The 15507-nt window shown below is 39.7% G+C and overlaps 1 protein-coding gene across 2 annotated transcripts in view; it reads left to right on the top strand.

The window, feature by feature from the left end:
- Positions 1-4898: 4898 nt before the first annotated feature.
- LOC125308374 (adhesion G protein-coupled receptor G3-like) overlaps positions 4899-15507 on the top strand; it is a 42101-nt gene continuing 31492 nt past the window's right edge. Inside the window, exons 1-8 of one of the 2 annotated variants that reach the window (XM_048264835.1) lie at positions 4899-5325; positions 5430-5483; positions 5938-6147; positions 6410-6725; positions 9480-9606; positions 12267-12392; positions 14104-14226; positions 15391-15430. In XM_048264835.1, the coding sequence (XP_048120792.1) occupies positions 5226-5325; positions 5430-5483; positions 5938-6147; positions 6410-6725; positions 9480-9606; positions 12267-12392; positions 14104-14226; positions 15391-15430 (1096 nt within the window). In that variant the 5' untranslated portion in view covers positions 4899-5225. The remainder of the gene's footprint in view (positions 5326-5429; positions 5484-5937; positions 6148-6409; positions 6726-9479; positions 9607-12266; positions 12393-14103; positions 14227-15390; positions 15431-15507) is intronic. The other variant, XM_048264836.1, reaches the window with a different exon arrangement.

Genomic DNA, 15507 nt, shown 5'->3' with positions numbered 1-15507 from the left:
GATGCGCTACACAATCTGGCGCGTCACGATTTTTCTTCGTATGGCGATAGATGAGGGCTCTGGTTAATACTACCTAGACATTCTCTCTACATTTACAAATAGTAATACAATTACAAATAGGTAAACAAATATAAGAAATGAATTATGGGCAGGGGAGTCGCCAGCCGATTTTTACGGTGTTCCAGTTTAGATGGTGAGCATGTGAACTTGTGATATTTGCATAAAATCAGTGAATATTCAACAAGACCCTGCCTATTTCTCAAGAGCATTCTGCTCTGCCTCTGGAGTGCTAGGTTCACATTTTCACAAAGTAGGCCTATTTGCAAGTGAGATGAGATAACATAAACATAATGGATATCGCTGAAAACATCACCAGTTTATGTCTAATACATAGTTAAGCATCCACACAAGACACATACTGTAGAACAGAAACAAATAAAACAAAACAACCAGAGATCTAGCTGGGATTTGAACCTTGGATGTCATTGACAAAAAAGAAGCTTACTAGGCCTACATCTTCCATTCCACTAAACTACGAACTGCTGAAATGATTAACCTGCAACTTCCCACTTATAAATCCAATAGGCTAAGCGTCAAACCTATGTTAACATGTCAGCAACATATCAACACCTGGGTGTTCAGTCGTCTCATGTGATAAACCATGGAAATAAATAGACGAACAATTTTGGATGTTGTCGGGTAGCCTATTCACTGAATAGCCTATTCCGCCATCAGAGATTGCTACATGTTTTCAAAATATCTGGGAACTTTCCGGAGCTCTGAATGGCCGATAGCTACAGATCAGTTCACACAATTATTGAAGTAGGCTGCATTATGCCTTTGTCGATCAATATAGAAGAGGCAAAGCGGAAGTTCAACAGCAAACAGGACTTTTTCAGCACTTGCCAAACCCAATGAACGCCTATGTAAATAGACAAAACACATGACTCGCATTGATCGATGCCATTGCCAAGCCAGTGTGACACGAGTTAAGCTTGTTTTAAGATGCCAAAAGTTTGAACTAGCCAACTAGCTCTGCTGGTGGGAAACGAATGGACTCAGCGCTGTCCAGGCGCGGATTTACGGGGTAACTGCCACCCCTGGGACACAGTCTTGCCACCCCATTTATAAATCAGATAAAAAAAAATTAAGTATATTTTATGTTCATACATGTTGGACAGTGAGAAGGTGTGAAACCCGCACCAAACTCCTCTCAAACAGAAATCGCCGATTTAGAATCCCCCGCCCCCTCACAAAGGTTTCACCCATCACCATCAGCGCAGTGACCCCCGCGAAATTTCACCATTGGCAGCAGATTGCACAGTGCATGCAACTATGTGTCAATTGTCTGTAGGCCTACAACGAAGTGGTACGTTTGACCACCAAGTCGAAAAAGTCCATAATCAGACCCATAGTCAGTCCATAAATCAGTTAACCCGTCTACGTCATTTACATCCGCAAGACTTTGTCTCATCGAATTTTTCGATGATGGTCAGATAAGGACATGCTCATTCGTAGCTTAACGTTTAACGTTTAAAGTCTATTTGTGTGTGTCGCTAGTTAATAACCTTTGATTGTAAATACTGCTGTCGATGTCAACCCATTAATACACGTGATAATTCAACACGGGTTCTCAAAATTGTCATGCATCCACTTTCCCAGCATGACTATCCAAATTTGGTCGACATGTCAAATCAAACTAGAATATCTAATCGGCGGTTGCGTTTTTCTTTTTCCTTTATTTTCATATATGGTGTAAATCAATCTACACAAGTAAAAGTAGGCCTACAGTTACATGACTGAAATTCTACTCAATCACAATAAGTAAAAGTAGCCTACTATTTTCAAACAAACCCTACTCAGAGTAGGCTACTAGACTAGACGTTTGATGATGTCAAAGCACATCACATATGAATTGTGCATGAGATGTAATTGCTTATATTCCAGTTAAATCGTCCAGTTTCATTGGGTGATAGATTTCAATCATTTGCTGGTAGATGAACCAACAAGCTGAGGCCAGCACAGGGGTTTATGTCAAGAAATTAACATGTTGCTTGTTCACTCGTGTTTGAGGTCGTTTCTTAATAGGATATTTATGAAGGTACTTTAATACAGTATACATGTACTTCATTATTCACCACTTTGAGAGTGAGTGAGTGAGTAGCCTAAATTGTGAATGGCAAAACATAATTTGGCACTAAAGATCAGGGACTGAGGGGGACTGATTTCCATTTAGGTTCGTTCTGAGCAAAAACATTATTTGATATCATAATATTATAATACTTATTTAATATTAGGTCTTACACATAATAGCCTAACTTAAAGGCACAGAAAATGTCCTTGCTTTAAGCCTTGCAATAGCCTAACGTACAGTATGTATGGTGCTACCAACTGCATGACAGGCCTATAAATATTTGCCTAGTGTCTTTGGTATCTTATTTCACAAATTGTTTCAGTAATTTAGACTACATACTTGGAAAAGGCAGTTAGATAGTGTTGGATATTAATATTCTTTTTTTTATCAACTAGTAGTGCTAGCCAATTATGCAGGGGAGATACCGATTCATAACATCTGACTAAATTCATCTTATAAGGGGTCTGGGGAACACTGTGTGGGCAGGTGACTTTCCAAGCCTATGGAGTTTTGAATAATATTCAAACAAAGGTTAATCGGAATGATAAATATCGTTATTAACCGGTTATCTAAAATTGAAAATGACGTTTTCACTCCGGAACAATTGGTTTTGCTCCCGTTTTCAGTTACGTCCTTCCAAAAACTGTGCTCGTTTCCGGTTTTCATTTTCATTCTTTGAACCGTTTCTAATCCCTGCTAAAGATATTTGGCCTTTAATTGTAGTGGGGGTTGTAAAAACCTTCCAAAGAATTAAATAATTGAATTAGATACCCATACCAAGTACTTAGTTACTGTCCACCAGTGTGTGTGTTTGCATGTTTATTAGTGAGGTAGTAGATTAATAATTACATTCTTGTTATGTACATTTTAAATTGGTGTATTATAATTATTATTATATAATTATTATTATAATAAATCCAAAAAGAATGTTTTGATTAAGAAGGTTCTTACTTGACTGAGTCTTTATTGAATTAGATGGAAATGTTTTGACAGTCACAGTCATGTAGCCTGGCGGGCCATCCTATACCATTGAAATGTATAGTCTGGAATCGAACCATTCACCTCTCTTAATCCAAGGGGCGGGCAGAGAATTGTCTTTCAAACTGCCTAGGCATGCAATAGGCCAGCGCTACGACTACATCCGTATCTGGTCGGCAAAACGGCAAATACATCCTTCTTTGAAAGGAATGACTTAAATGCATTGTGTTGCTCAACTTTCAAAGAAAAGCACAAGTCCAACTCCTCCAAAGTTGACGGCAACGCCGATTCAAACAACCGCTCTTCGTTCGCCATAGCCACCTTCCTTGTTGTTCACCATCGCAGGACTGTCGTTATCCTGTTAAGCCCGCCGACTCTCTAACATAATAGAGCGCTGTGATTGGATGACGTCCACGGCGTCAGCCAACAGAAATCCCTATGGTTTGATACTAGACGTACAGGCTGAGCAAATTAATTTGCCGCCGCTAGGGTGCATCTAGATTTCTAGGCTCACAGTCATGGTTATCATTGCAACAATCCAGCATTAGAATCTTGTTTCAATTCAGATACCTAAATCTACCGATGGCTTATTTTGTATGACTAAATTTGTCCATATTCCCTCAAAACTAGAAGACATCATTTGAGGGGTTATGTTTTAAAAATACCCCCAAATCATCAGAATCTTGTTTCAATCCATATAACCTAAATCTATTGATGGCTTATTTTATAGATATATCCATATTCCCTCAAAACTAACTAGAAGAAATCATTTGAGGGGTCATTTTTTAAAAGAATTCTCTGGGGGAACATACCTCCAAACCCCCCTAGAATTGCTTTTTGACACTGTATAATTTAAGTACAGACTACACAGACTGTATAGTGATTACACAGAGAAAGAAATTCACATATTAAGACCCACATCATCCAAAACGCCTGTTACATCTCCGATTTGCCTCCCACCTCGAGTAATGTAGTGTAGAGAACAAAACATATTCAATGAAATCCGGAGAATTTTAAGTTTTGAATAATGTTCATGGCCCCCCTCCTGGAACCTCATGCCACCCCTTCGCCACCCCAGGAAAAAATCTCTAGATCCGCCCCTGGTGCTGTCCTATTGCGTGCAGAGGGAATTTGAAAGACAACCGATTATCCCGCCCCTCGAACTGAGCACTGCGAACGGTGAGTGCCCAGACCCTACATTTTAATGTGGGTCTGGCTCGTCAGGCTAGCGACGGCCCTGATTATGGGTAAACATGTATCATCATAAGAAATATTTAACGTTGCCGTATTCGCAGTGAATGACATCAGTGTTCAGGATGCTCAAATTCATGACTAAAGTGCAGTGTGTCGGTAGCAGTCTATGGTCAGATCAGAGCAGCGGTGATTAATTTATCAGTCTAACAGCAGATGGGAAGAAACTGTTCCTCAGTCTGTGGTTGTCTTTGCTTTGATGCTGCGTAGCCTCTTGCCTGATGGGAGGGGGGAAAACAGTTTGTATGTAGGATGAGTGTCATCCTTCATGATGAGGGAGGCTCTGTTTTTGCACCTGCTGGTGTATATGTCCTCAATGTATAGGCTGCAGCCAATGGTCCGCTGAGCCAGTTTAATATTTGTGTTACTCAGCAGTGTTCCGCCATAATAATTTATGTAAGCTAAAAATACTCAACAGATGTAGGCCTATACTTTAGCTCAATTACCAATGATATAGACATCATGGTGCATATTTGCCATTTACCACTGTGAGATCACATTAATGATCGTTCTTTTTTGTGAGAAAACGAGGAAATTCAATTATAAAAAAAGAAAAAAACAAAATAACATTTTTGATCATTATTGGTAGGCCTATTTCTTAGAACTTAATTAGAAAAGGTGAAAGTGCTTGAAATGTAACAATTTTGTACATTTGTGTGGGAATATAATTTCCCTGCACAGTTGGCCCAACCAGAGGGGAAACTGCCAACCGTAGGAAGAGATCATAGAATGCAAATTTGTGGGTAGCCTACTATGCGTCAGCAGTCGAAGCACAAACGTTCTCCTAGCCAGTCACCGGAGGTGCCACGACTAGATCTGGATAATCTCCCCATAAGTATAATTTTTCTGTCTTAACGAATGTATGAATGGTCAGTGTCCTTATTTGGTCATGTTGGCATACTACATGTACTGGGCATCTATTTGTTTCTGGCTCGGAAAACACGCTGTGCTGAGCGACTGTCGTAAGTATCTTTCGTGCTCTTCATTAACGATATATTTTAAACATATAGGCCTTGGTTAATATGCCAATGTTAGTGGGACATGATGCGTCTGATTCTTGTTTTAGCTCGAACGGCTTTCTACATTCGGCCCGGGGAGGTTCGCATTAACATCTCTACAGGTAAGCCTGTGCAAAAAGGGAATGCATAGCAGTAGATGTATTGAATGATTTTTCAGAAAGAAACCTTTCATCAGTGTTCAGGGTCTTATGTGTGCTCAACATGTTCTTGGACTCTAAATAATTCCTAAATGACAGGCTACTGTAGTGATACTGTATATCTCTGAAACTAATGAAAACTACATTATATCATTAAAAAAGTGCAAATGTGTGTTTTTGCACAGTAGCACAGTGGTGTGGTTTTATGGAGAAATGCTGTTCTGACTGAAGTTTCATTTTGCCAAAGATCTTAAGTGTTCTATTACTTGGGTCTGTTGTTGTTGAGCTCTGTTTTTGATATTTTGAAGCAATGGTAAAAACAAAAACAAAAAAGAAACAATAAGCCACCATTCTACTCCAGAATGAATGTCACTATCATACAAAATGTCGGTTAGTCTTTTGTTTCTTTCGTCCTCAGATTTTATTACTCTTCAGAACTCTTCTGGATCTAGTGATTTGTATACATGTCAAGTGACAACAGGAATAGGGTTCTACACCGACACCTACATCCTTATAGCCAGACTCAAAAATAGGCCATGCCCTGCAAGGAAGTCGGTGGTCTTCTCTTTTACCTCACCCATATTGGCTGAGGGAGTATATAGCAATTCCAAATTGTCAAACTTAACAGGTGAAGCACATGCACCCTCCTACAGTATACACACTTTTAATTAACAATTACTATGAATGGTTCAGGTTCAAATTCAAGCTGGTTGCTGTAAAGCATCTTCAGACATATTTATATGTTATGACACTATATCAATTAAATTTAATTAACTTGAATTGACTTTGGACATTGGTAAGACATGCACTGGAAGGTAGCTAATCTAAACCAAACTAACCTGAACTAGGCTAGACTTGGCTAAATCCTCATCCCTGTTTTCTGTTTGCAGACTGTGCTATTAACATGACTCAGCCCAGTAATGATGCCTGCAATCCGTATCCCCTGAAGGAATGTGTGCACAACTGGGACTTTAAATACTATAAAGAGTCCAATACTGTCGGAGTATTTTTTCCGGTCAATGGGGGAGGTCCTCTTACATCAACTTCTGAAGTTATAACTGCACTGCATAACAATTGTAACTGCACAGTCATACAGTACCTTTTGGAACACTCGTCGACTGTAAACCTAGATAAAGTTTATAGAGATTGCATCTTGGGATTCAAGGATAAACTAAAAGATTGCAGGAGTCTTCAGTTACTGGAGAGGTAGGCCTGAGAGCTTTGTTCTGGGGGTTTGTGGGCTAGCCTATATGTTAGGGGTTTGCTGGCTATGTATTAGGGGTTTGTGGGCTATGTCTGTGTCTGTGGTCTGTTGGGTGATGTCACATGTATGGGGTGCATTTTGTTAGCAACTATGTTAGCAACTTGGTCAGAACTAGGTAAGTAGACACAACTGTTTCCCAAAAAGATAGTTAAAACTATGGTGGTGCAACTGCATAGCGTAGAAGCATCGTTGAGCTACATACAGTAGGTGTTTCCCAAAACCATAGTTCCAACGAACGTTTGCGTACACTGTCATAAAGTTTGTTAGTTCGCACTACACTTCTCGACCTGTGGTAAGCTAGAATGATAGTTTTGGGATTTTCATGCCAAAGATTTCACTGACGCCACTTATTTGTGTGCACATTAATAATTATAAATAGATTTAGGTTTCTGGTGGATTGTTTTAAAATCCATATTTTAAAATGGCTTAAGTAGAAAACTCGTCATTTAAAAGTCAATTTGCAGCCACGTACAAGCAAGTCAAAGTCACCCACCTGCAGATACAAGGTGTGCAGTTTTGTTCAGTCAGTTGAGAATATGCCTTTGATTTTAACATTGTCATGGAGTGGGGGATAATATGATCTGTACAATACCGTAGATAGACTCATCTAAACAAACTTATCTATCTAGGTAAACAATGGTGAGTATGGAGCTAAATTTGTCTCAATAATATTTGTATATGCGCAGAGGGGGATCCACAAATATTTCTTGATTTACATGTGTGTTTCGGTAATGAACTGCAAGAACTGACAGTGTGAAAGGTTGCTAGGTAACTATAAACAAACTCATAGATCATAATTCTTGATTTCGCTTGCAAACTGACGGTTTTATGCGTTTACTAAACAAAGATTATGGAAATTAAACACCACTTTTTCATCAAAAAGCTTGTTGTAAAAGGCATAACTTGTTAGATTTAAGAACTAGGTTCGCTAGCTCTGTGTGTTATGAGCAAAGAATCTTTGGTTATGAGTCCCATAGAACAACACTGCCATCTACTGGATTAGAAAGTGTCAGCAGGCTACTTGTGGATCTGGGTGGCTTCTCTGCGCAAAGTTTGTCTCAAAAATATGTGATCCACAAATGCTGATCCACAAATGCGAAAACGAAAACTGTGTGTGCTGGTGATCCACAAATGCAAAATTAGATTTCACAAAGGCAATTTTCAGTTTTACAAATGCCATTTAATTTACAAATACACATCCGCATACGCAATTGTGAAAACCAATTTACAAGTTACAAATATGATTTTTTTATTTGTGGATGTCAAAACACGAATGCAAGTCAAGAAATATTTGTGGATGTCGCCATCTACTGGATTGCGATTTTTGTGTGCCGGTGAATTAAAGTAGGCCTATTTACGTGTGGATTTGTGTGACTTTCATGTGAAGAACGTCTCAAAAACACGTAACGTGGAAAGCGAAGAATGCGTGTGCTGGTGATCCACAAATGCAGAATCACGTTTCACAAATGAAATTTTCGGCTTTACAAATGGCATTTTATTTTATTTACAAATGCACATCTATATTTGTAAAAATCAATATACGAGTTACAAATATGATTTTTTTATTTGTAGATATCAAAACACACATACAAATCAAGAAATATTTGTGGATCCCCCTCTGCGCATATACAAATATTATTGAGACAAATTTAGCTCCATAGGGTGAGAATATTGTAGTCAAAATCTCTTCTTCACCCCAGATTCAAATTCATGGACAGACACGGTCATATGCTGTACACCTCAGGCTATCATCAGCCTTAACGCACTGTGCCACAAAATTGAGAATAAATAACAATAGAGTACACAACTGTTTCACCAGCACATTTAAATGACACATGTGTAAAAGTGTCGTTACAGTTATTAATCTGCACTCAAATAACTGGCATCAGTGACGTCTTTGATATGAAGATTCCCAGAATTATGCGTCTAGTATGCTTTTAGCACAGGCCAGGAGGAAGTTCGAACTACATAACTTCATGTTCGTTGGAACTATGGTTTTGGGAAACACTTGTATATATTAACGATGCATCGGACTATGTAAGTTGGACCACTATAGTTCACACTATCGTTTTGAGAAACAGTTAGTTAAACAGCCGTACTTGCATAGTTCCAACCATGTAAGTTGCTAATGTATATGCTTTTGGAAAATGCACCCCAGTATGTTTGTGACCATGTGACCCATGTTACATGTCTTTTGTTGTGAACACTAAAGCATTCTAAAGTGTCTATGATAAGAATAAGAAAGTTTCCATTGCAAGTGACATAGTGATGTAGTTAACAAAATCTGAGCATAAGTGGTCACCAAAGTGTACACCTTGAAGACAGGTGTAAACGGCTGTGTGTGTCAACTGTCCATTCGTGATCCAATCGGTGACGACACATTTTACAACCCAGTGTTATCAGAGCTAATCCACAGACAGTACATTTCTAATGCACTTCATGCTTCTGACACCTACACACTGAGACCACTCCTTCAGCAACCTTTGTCACTCTCACCACAACACACCAAATCAAATCAATCAATCAAACCTCTCAGTCAACTCAGTAACCTCAATCAGTAAATTAATCTATTAGTAATGAGAGCAACACAAGTTGATTTCTTCAAAATTGTATCTGAAATACTGCACCTTGAGAAGTCAGACCTGAAGAATGTGAAATTAGAGTTTCTAACCCTAATTCTTCCCTCTCCACCACAGGGACATACGCAACATGACCACGGGGCCCCATCAGACAACGATCCTGAGCTTGATCAGTGCCATTGTCACATCTGCTGACAATCTGACGAACTTCTTCATATCTTTACCTTCAGGTGACAGACGGCAGGTATGACAGGAAGGTTAAATGAATGAGTGGGGGTGTAGTTGGCATGGGGTGGGGTAAGTGAGGTGTGGGGGTGTAGTTATAAGTTTGGAGTGTAGAGGGTCAGGGGTGGAGGGTGTAGTTGAATGCCTGGAGTGTGTGCGTGGGCGTAGTTGAGTGTGTGTGAGGTGGGGGGGGGATAATAACCTTGAAGTGTGTGTGTATGTGTGTTTTTGGGGCAGCATAGTTGGTTGATTGGAGTTGGTGAAGAGGTAGTTGAATGTTAAGTATAAGTATATATACTTTTTTGATCCCGTGAGGGAAATTTGGTCTCTGCATTTATCCCAATCTGTGAATTAGTGAAACACACACAGCACACAGTGTACACACAGTGAGGTGAAGCACACACTAATCCCGGCGCAGTGAGTTGCCTGCATCAACAGCAGCGCTCGGGGAGCATTGAGGGGTTAGGTGCCTTGCTCAAGGGCACTTCAGCCGTGCCTACTGGTCGGGGTTCGAACCGGCAACACCCTCCGGTTACAAGTCCGAAGTGCTAACCAGTAGGCCACTGCTGTAGTGTTAATTTTGTCACCTATTTTTAATTTAGTCATAGTCTTAGTCTTGTGACGAAATGTCCTTTTTAGTCTTTGTCATATTTAGTCATTCAAATATCATTTTTGTTAGTCAAGTTTTTTAGTCGAATTAAAAGTCTCGTCATTTTAGTCTAGTTTTAGTCAAAAGAAAACTAAAGGTATCTTAGTCTTAGTCCGTTTTAGTCAACACATTTTAGTCTTTTTTTTTTTAAAACAAATTATTTCTGATTACCATTTGAGTCAAATAGTGTTTCACACATCTCAATTTTCCAACAATATTGTGTGTCCACAGGGCTACTCGTCTGTTATAATTACTCATTCTGATTTTTGTCAGTCCGTTATGTTTACATGCACAGGTAAGTCGAGCTACAGTTATAGCTCGGCTGGGATTTGACCATAGACAGTAAAAGATTTGACTGGACCACTGTCATATTCGTAGACCAGTGTTTCTCAAAGTGTGGTCCGGGGATCACCAAGTGGTCCGCGAGCAGACGTGGTAAAATATAATATAGATGAGTTGTTTGCCAAATAACTTGTAGTTAATTCCAAACAGTTCTGCAACACTGTCTATGTAAGATATGCCAGTTTAAATCATACAGAATGAATCCTCTGACACAATAAGCAAAGTGCAAAGACAATAAGCAAAGTGGTTCAGTGAGTAGGCCTATAGACTAATTATAGGCTACTGTTGAAGTAGGTCTAATCTTTTTTTTTTTTTTAGCTAGGGTTAGTTAAGTGGTCCTGAAACTGAAATAGTTTGAGAAACACTGTCGTAGGCCAATGTATTAATGTTTTACTCCACGCTAGATGGCTTATATGCTAAACACAACACATTCCCCAAACAGACTCTCCATCTTAGCCATAGCTAACTTGCTAGCTTAACTTTCTATATTAGCTTACTTGCTAGCAAACTTTGCATCATCAGTCTAACTAGATGAATAGTTGACATTACATACTGAACATTTTCGTATGGACATTCTGGGGATGTTAATTTGTATGAGAGAAGCTTCAACTTCTGGGTATGTAGCATTGTGGCATAAAGCTTAGGTTGCTAACTCTGGCAGAAATCTCCAGTGTTCTTGTTTCGTGTTGCAGCCACAGGGTTGCAGCAGCAGCACGTAGACTAGCCTACAGGAAAGCTGTTGCGTATGAACATTATATTTTACATGAATATTTTGAAAACGTAACAGCTAGATATTCTGTCTTCTCATTTTGTAGACGAACATGAAGGGAGATTTTATCTTAGTTTTATTTCATGCAAAACATTTTAATCTCTCGTCTTTTTTAGGCCAACAATAATGCATCTTAAGATAGTCTTAGTCAGTGTTTCAGGACATTACTGACGTCTCGTCATCGTCTCGTCTTAGTCATGAAAAAAAAGGTCGTTGACGAACATATTTCCTCTCGTCTCGTCTGACAAAATTAACACTACACTGCTGCCCCCTGTTGACGTGGATGGGGGTGTAATCGAATACTTGGGTAAATGAGGGGGTTATATTAGGGATCACATCACACACATGTTTTTGTAACAGGAGACCTCTGAAGTTCGCCTACAAAAAAGCTGCCATCTTTGAGATCCGGTATCTGGCGATTTTTCCTATTGAAATTTTTAATTATTGCACCTGTTAAACTCTCATGGGAACGAAAAAGTCTGAAATGCAGACATTTTCCCAAAAACACTTTTGTCCTCTGCCTTCGAGTGGACACTGTGATCTCTGGTATATGAAGGTGACACAATTTAATTTTTGCTACCCCAGAGCTAACTTGCTAACTAACTTAATGGCAAGTTGCATCACAAGTTAGCTCTGGGGTAGCACAAATCAAACTGTGCCACCTTCACGTACAGGAGATCACAGTGTCCACTCGAAGGCAGAGGACAAAAGTGTGTTTGGGAAAACGTCTTCATTTTCCCCGCAAGAGTTTAACCGGTGTGATAATTCCAAATACCAATGTTATTTTCCCATAGGAAAAAACTCAAGATACCGGATCTCCTTATATGGGCAAAGATGGTAGCTTTTTTGTAGGCAAACTTCAGAGGCCTAGTCAGATTACTGCCTCAGAATGATGATCTCACATAACTGTCTCTGCTAGTCCACGTCCCTGGATGATGATGTCACAATGGAGGTCCCCCCAGAGGCCCTTGATCAGATAAAGATCAACTCAGGTGGCGGGCTCAACATGGGTGCATTCTGGTTCAAGGAGGACTCATTGTTCCCAGTAAGATCTATGTTTGCACAATGTATTAATTCAGTATGCTCTTGTTTGAAGCCTTTGTTATTGCCTCAAAATAAATATGTATGCAAATGAATATATCACTGCCATAGTGCCATTGTTTACGAAAAACATAGTCAAAATGCGTAGCCATGTTGTCAAGATAAGCAGTTGATCACTGGTTGATCTAATGCTTTATACCTGAGAGCAAGAAACAGCATACGGAAAGTATTCACAGCGCTTCACTTTTTCCACATTTTGTTGTTACAGCCTTATTCCAAAGTGGAAACACATAATGACAACTTAAAAAAAGTTTGTTTGAGATTTTTGCAAATTTATTTAAAATAAAAAACAGAGAAATCATTTGTACATAAGTATTCACAGCCTTTGTGATCAAGCTCAACATTTAGCTTAAGCCCTCTTTACACTGACAGACTTAAAAAGATTTGCAAAGATTTGGACAGTGGATCTGAAAATGGCTGTGCACCGACACTCCTCATCTAACCTGATGTAGCTCGAGAGGTTCTGTAAAGAGCAATAGGCAAGACTGGCCAAAGATAGGTGTGCCAAGCTTGTGGCTTCATATTCCAAAAGACTTGAGGCTGTAATTGCTGTCAAAGGTACCACAATAAAGTATTGAGCAAAGGCTGTGAACACTTAAGTACACATTATATTTTCATTCTTTATTTCTAATACATTTGCAAACATTTAAAAAAAAAACATTTTTTCATGTTGTCGTTATGGGGTATTGTGTCTAGAATTTTGTATTGAATCCATTTTGGAATAAGGCTGCAACATAATAAAATGTGGAAAAAGTTAAGCGCTGTGAATACTTTCTGTATGCACTGTATATAGTTAATGACAACAAGTTCGGAATTTTTGCTGTCAATGGTTTATGCAATGAATTAATACATCGATCTACCAGGCACTGATATCTGAAAGTATTTGCCTTTTTTGTTGTTGATGTTGATGTTGTTTGAAACCTAAACACTCTGCTGCACAGACCTCCTCCTGTGTTTCACCCACTGTTTATTCAAATGCTAATTTGCCTGCTGGACTGTAATCCCATCATATCGCCCCCACCACATCTGAGAATCAGGTGTCCCCATGGCGGGCCTGCTCTCTATCCTTCAGCAGGATTTGAATACAGTTTACCTAAATTTCCCTCGGGATACTAGCCTGGGTGAAACTAGGTGAACAGAAGTCATAACGGGAAGTTAAAAAAACGGACGTCAATTGGATCCTTCCCAGGCGGATCTGCAGGACAAATTCAATCTATGTATCTATCTGTGTACATGGGGTAAAGCAGCATGTGTTCTCACAGCTGTGTCAACAAGCCTGGTCCCTTGCTGTCACAGGCTTGATAGATTTTTTTAACATCAGTCGGGATTAAATGTCCTTTAAAAATGTGGCTGCAGAAAGTCCTGTATTGGTGTTAACTGTGCCTTCTACCTGGCTGAAAAGTTGTGCCAATTAGAATCAGCTGGTTGGAACAAATTGCGGTAGAATGTTGACTTTCTGAAGTCAGAATTTTCCCCCTCTGCTTTTTTCCCCAGTCATGGAGAGAACATAGACACATACTGCAACTTCTACAGTATTACAGTAACAACAATTAGACCTTACTAATGCCAACACACACACTCTCTCTCTCTCTCTCTCTCTCTCTCTCTCTCTCTCACACACGCACTCATTTGTGCATGTGTGTGTGTTTGGACAGGTGGAACAGGTTAACCTGTCTCTGCTGAGGAGTCGTGTGGTGGCCCTGGATCTAGGACAGGACATCAGTGGCCTGGAGAACCTTGTCAAACTCACGTTCTCCCTGCAGAACACAACACTGGTGGTGAGGAACTGGAACCGCCTGTATCAGCATACACCTCACACCCTGTTCTCTCCCATACATACAGTATATTCTTTCTGTCAATCATTCATTCATTCATCCATTCATTCATTCATTCTCTCTCTCTCTCTCTCTTTCTCCCCCTTATCTCTTATCATCACCTTCTAAAGGCTTTGATATACAGTACGTCTGCACACACAGTTACACACGCTCTACATGCGCTCCTCACGTGACTTGCACCGTAGTTATTATCAATTTTTCAACTTTTTTCAGCAAACAAAGAGAACACATGCATTCCTGCAACTAACCGTGTTACTGTCGTGTGAATTTATTTATCCAGACGCTACAAAAGGGTTCAAATTATCTCCTTAATTGATTTGTGGTTATATTTTAAACAGGTTCCTTGATAAGCAGTTTTATTGATGTAAGATCACAAGACTTGTACATCTTGGAGCTTATTGCCGTTTATTAAACAGAACAAGCATACAGATATGCACTGAGTACTTACATACCATCTGGTTGAGTTACAAAGACATCTCTAAACAGCTTACTTACAATACATGGTAGAATCTCAGACGTTCAGTCATTGATTCAAAGATTACGTATCTCAGAGTCTTCCAACTACTCCACACGTAAAAATACAGAGTAGCCTATTGTTACCTGTTACGCAAACAAAAACATCTCCTGGATGTTGTGGAATATGTTGGGTGATGATTTTTTACAATATTTAAGGACATGGTGAGAATGAGGCAAGGTAGGCCTACAGAGCACACAAGACGAACAATACAGTGAACTTCTTTCAGTGTTGCTGCTTCTCCTGGAGTTCTGCTCATGCACAGTTCAGTCGTCAAAGTGCTCTTGGCACATAACATTTTAGAGGTAGCCTACACAGCAGCCCCCGCATGACGACATTTTCGTCACATGCACAGCCAGCATCTCGTGTGCAGAGCACAGACACCAGAGCATACCAGAGCCATGAGTACCATCATTAGTGATATACACTCACACACAAAGTGCTGCAGGCTGCAGCTAAGGGCAGCCAACACACACACACACACACACACACACACACACACACACACACACACACATCCACACATATACAAGCACACCCTGTAGACATTAGCTGTTTGTGTAACATGTCTTCCTGTTCTCTCTCTAACACAGAACACGGCGCCACAGTGTGTCTTCTGGGATGTGAAAGATGGTAAAGTACTCCCTTCTCCTCCTCCGTCTATCCTACCCTTCATCTGTCTATCATTCTGTTTGTGTCCAGTGTGTGTC

The sequence above is a fragment of the Alosa alosa genome, chromosome 15, assembly GCF_017589495.1.
Source record: "Alosa alosa isolate M-15738 ecotype Scorff River chromosome 15, AALO_Geno_1.1, whole genome shotgun sequence".
NCBI lineage: Eukaryota > Metazoa > Chordata > Actinopteri > Clupeiformes > Clupeidae > Alosa > Alosa alosa.
The sequence above is the reverse complement of the archived record's forward strand: the minus strand, read 5'-3'. Positions and strand labels throughout refer to the sequence as shown.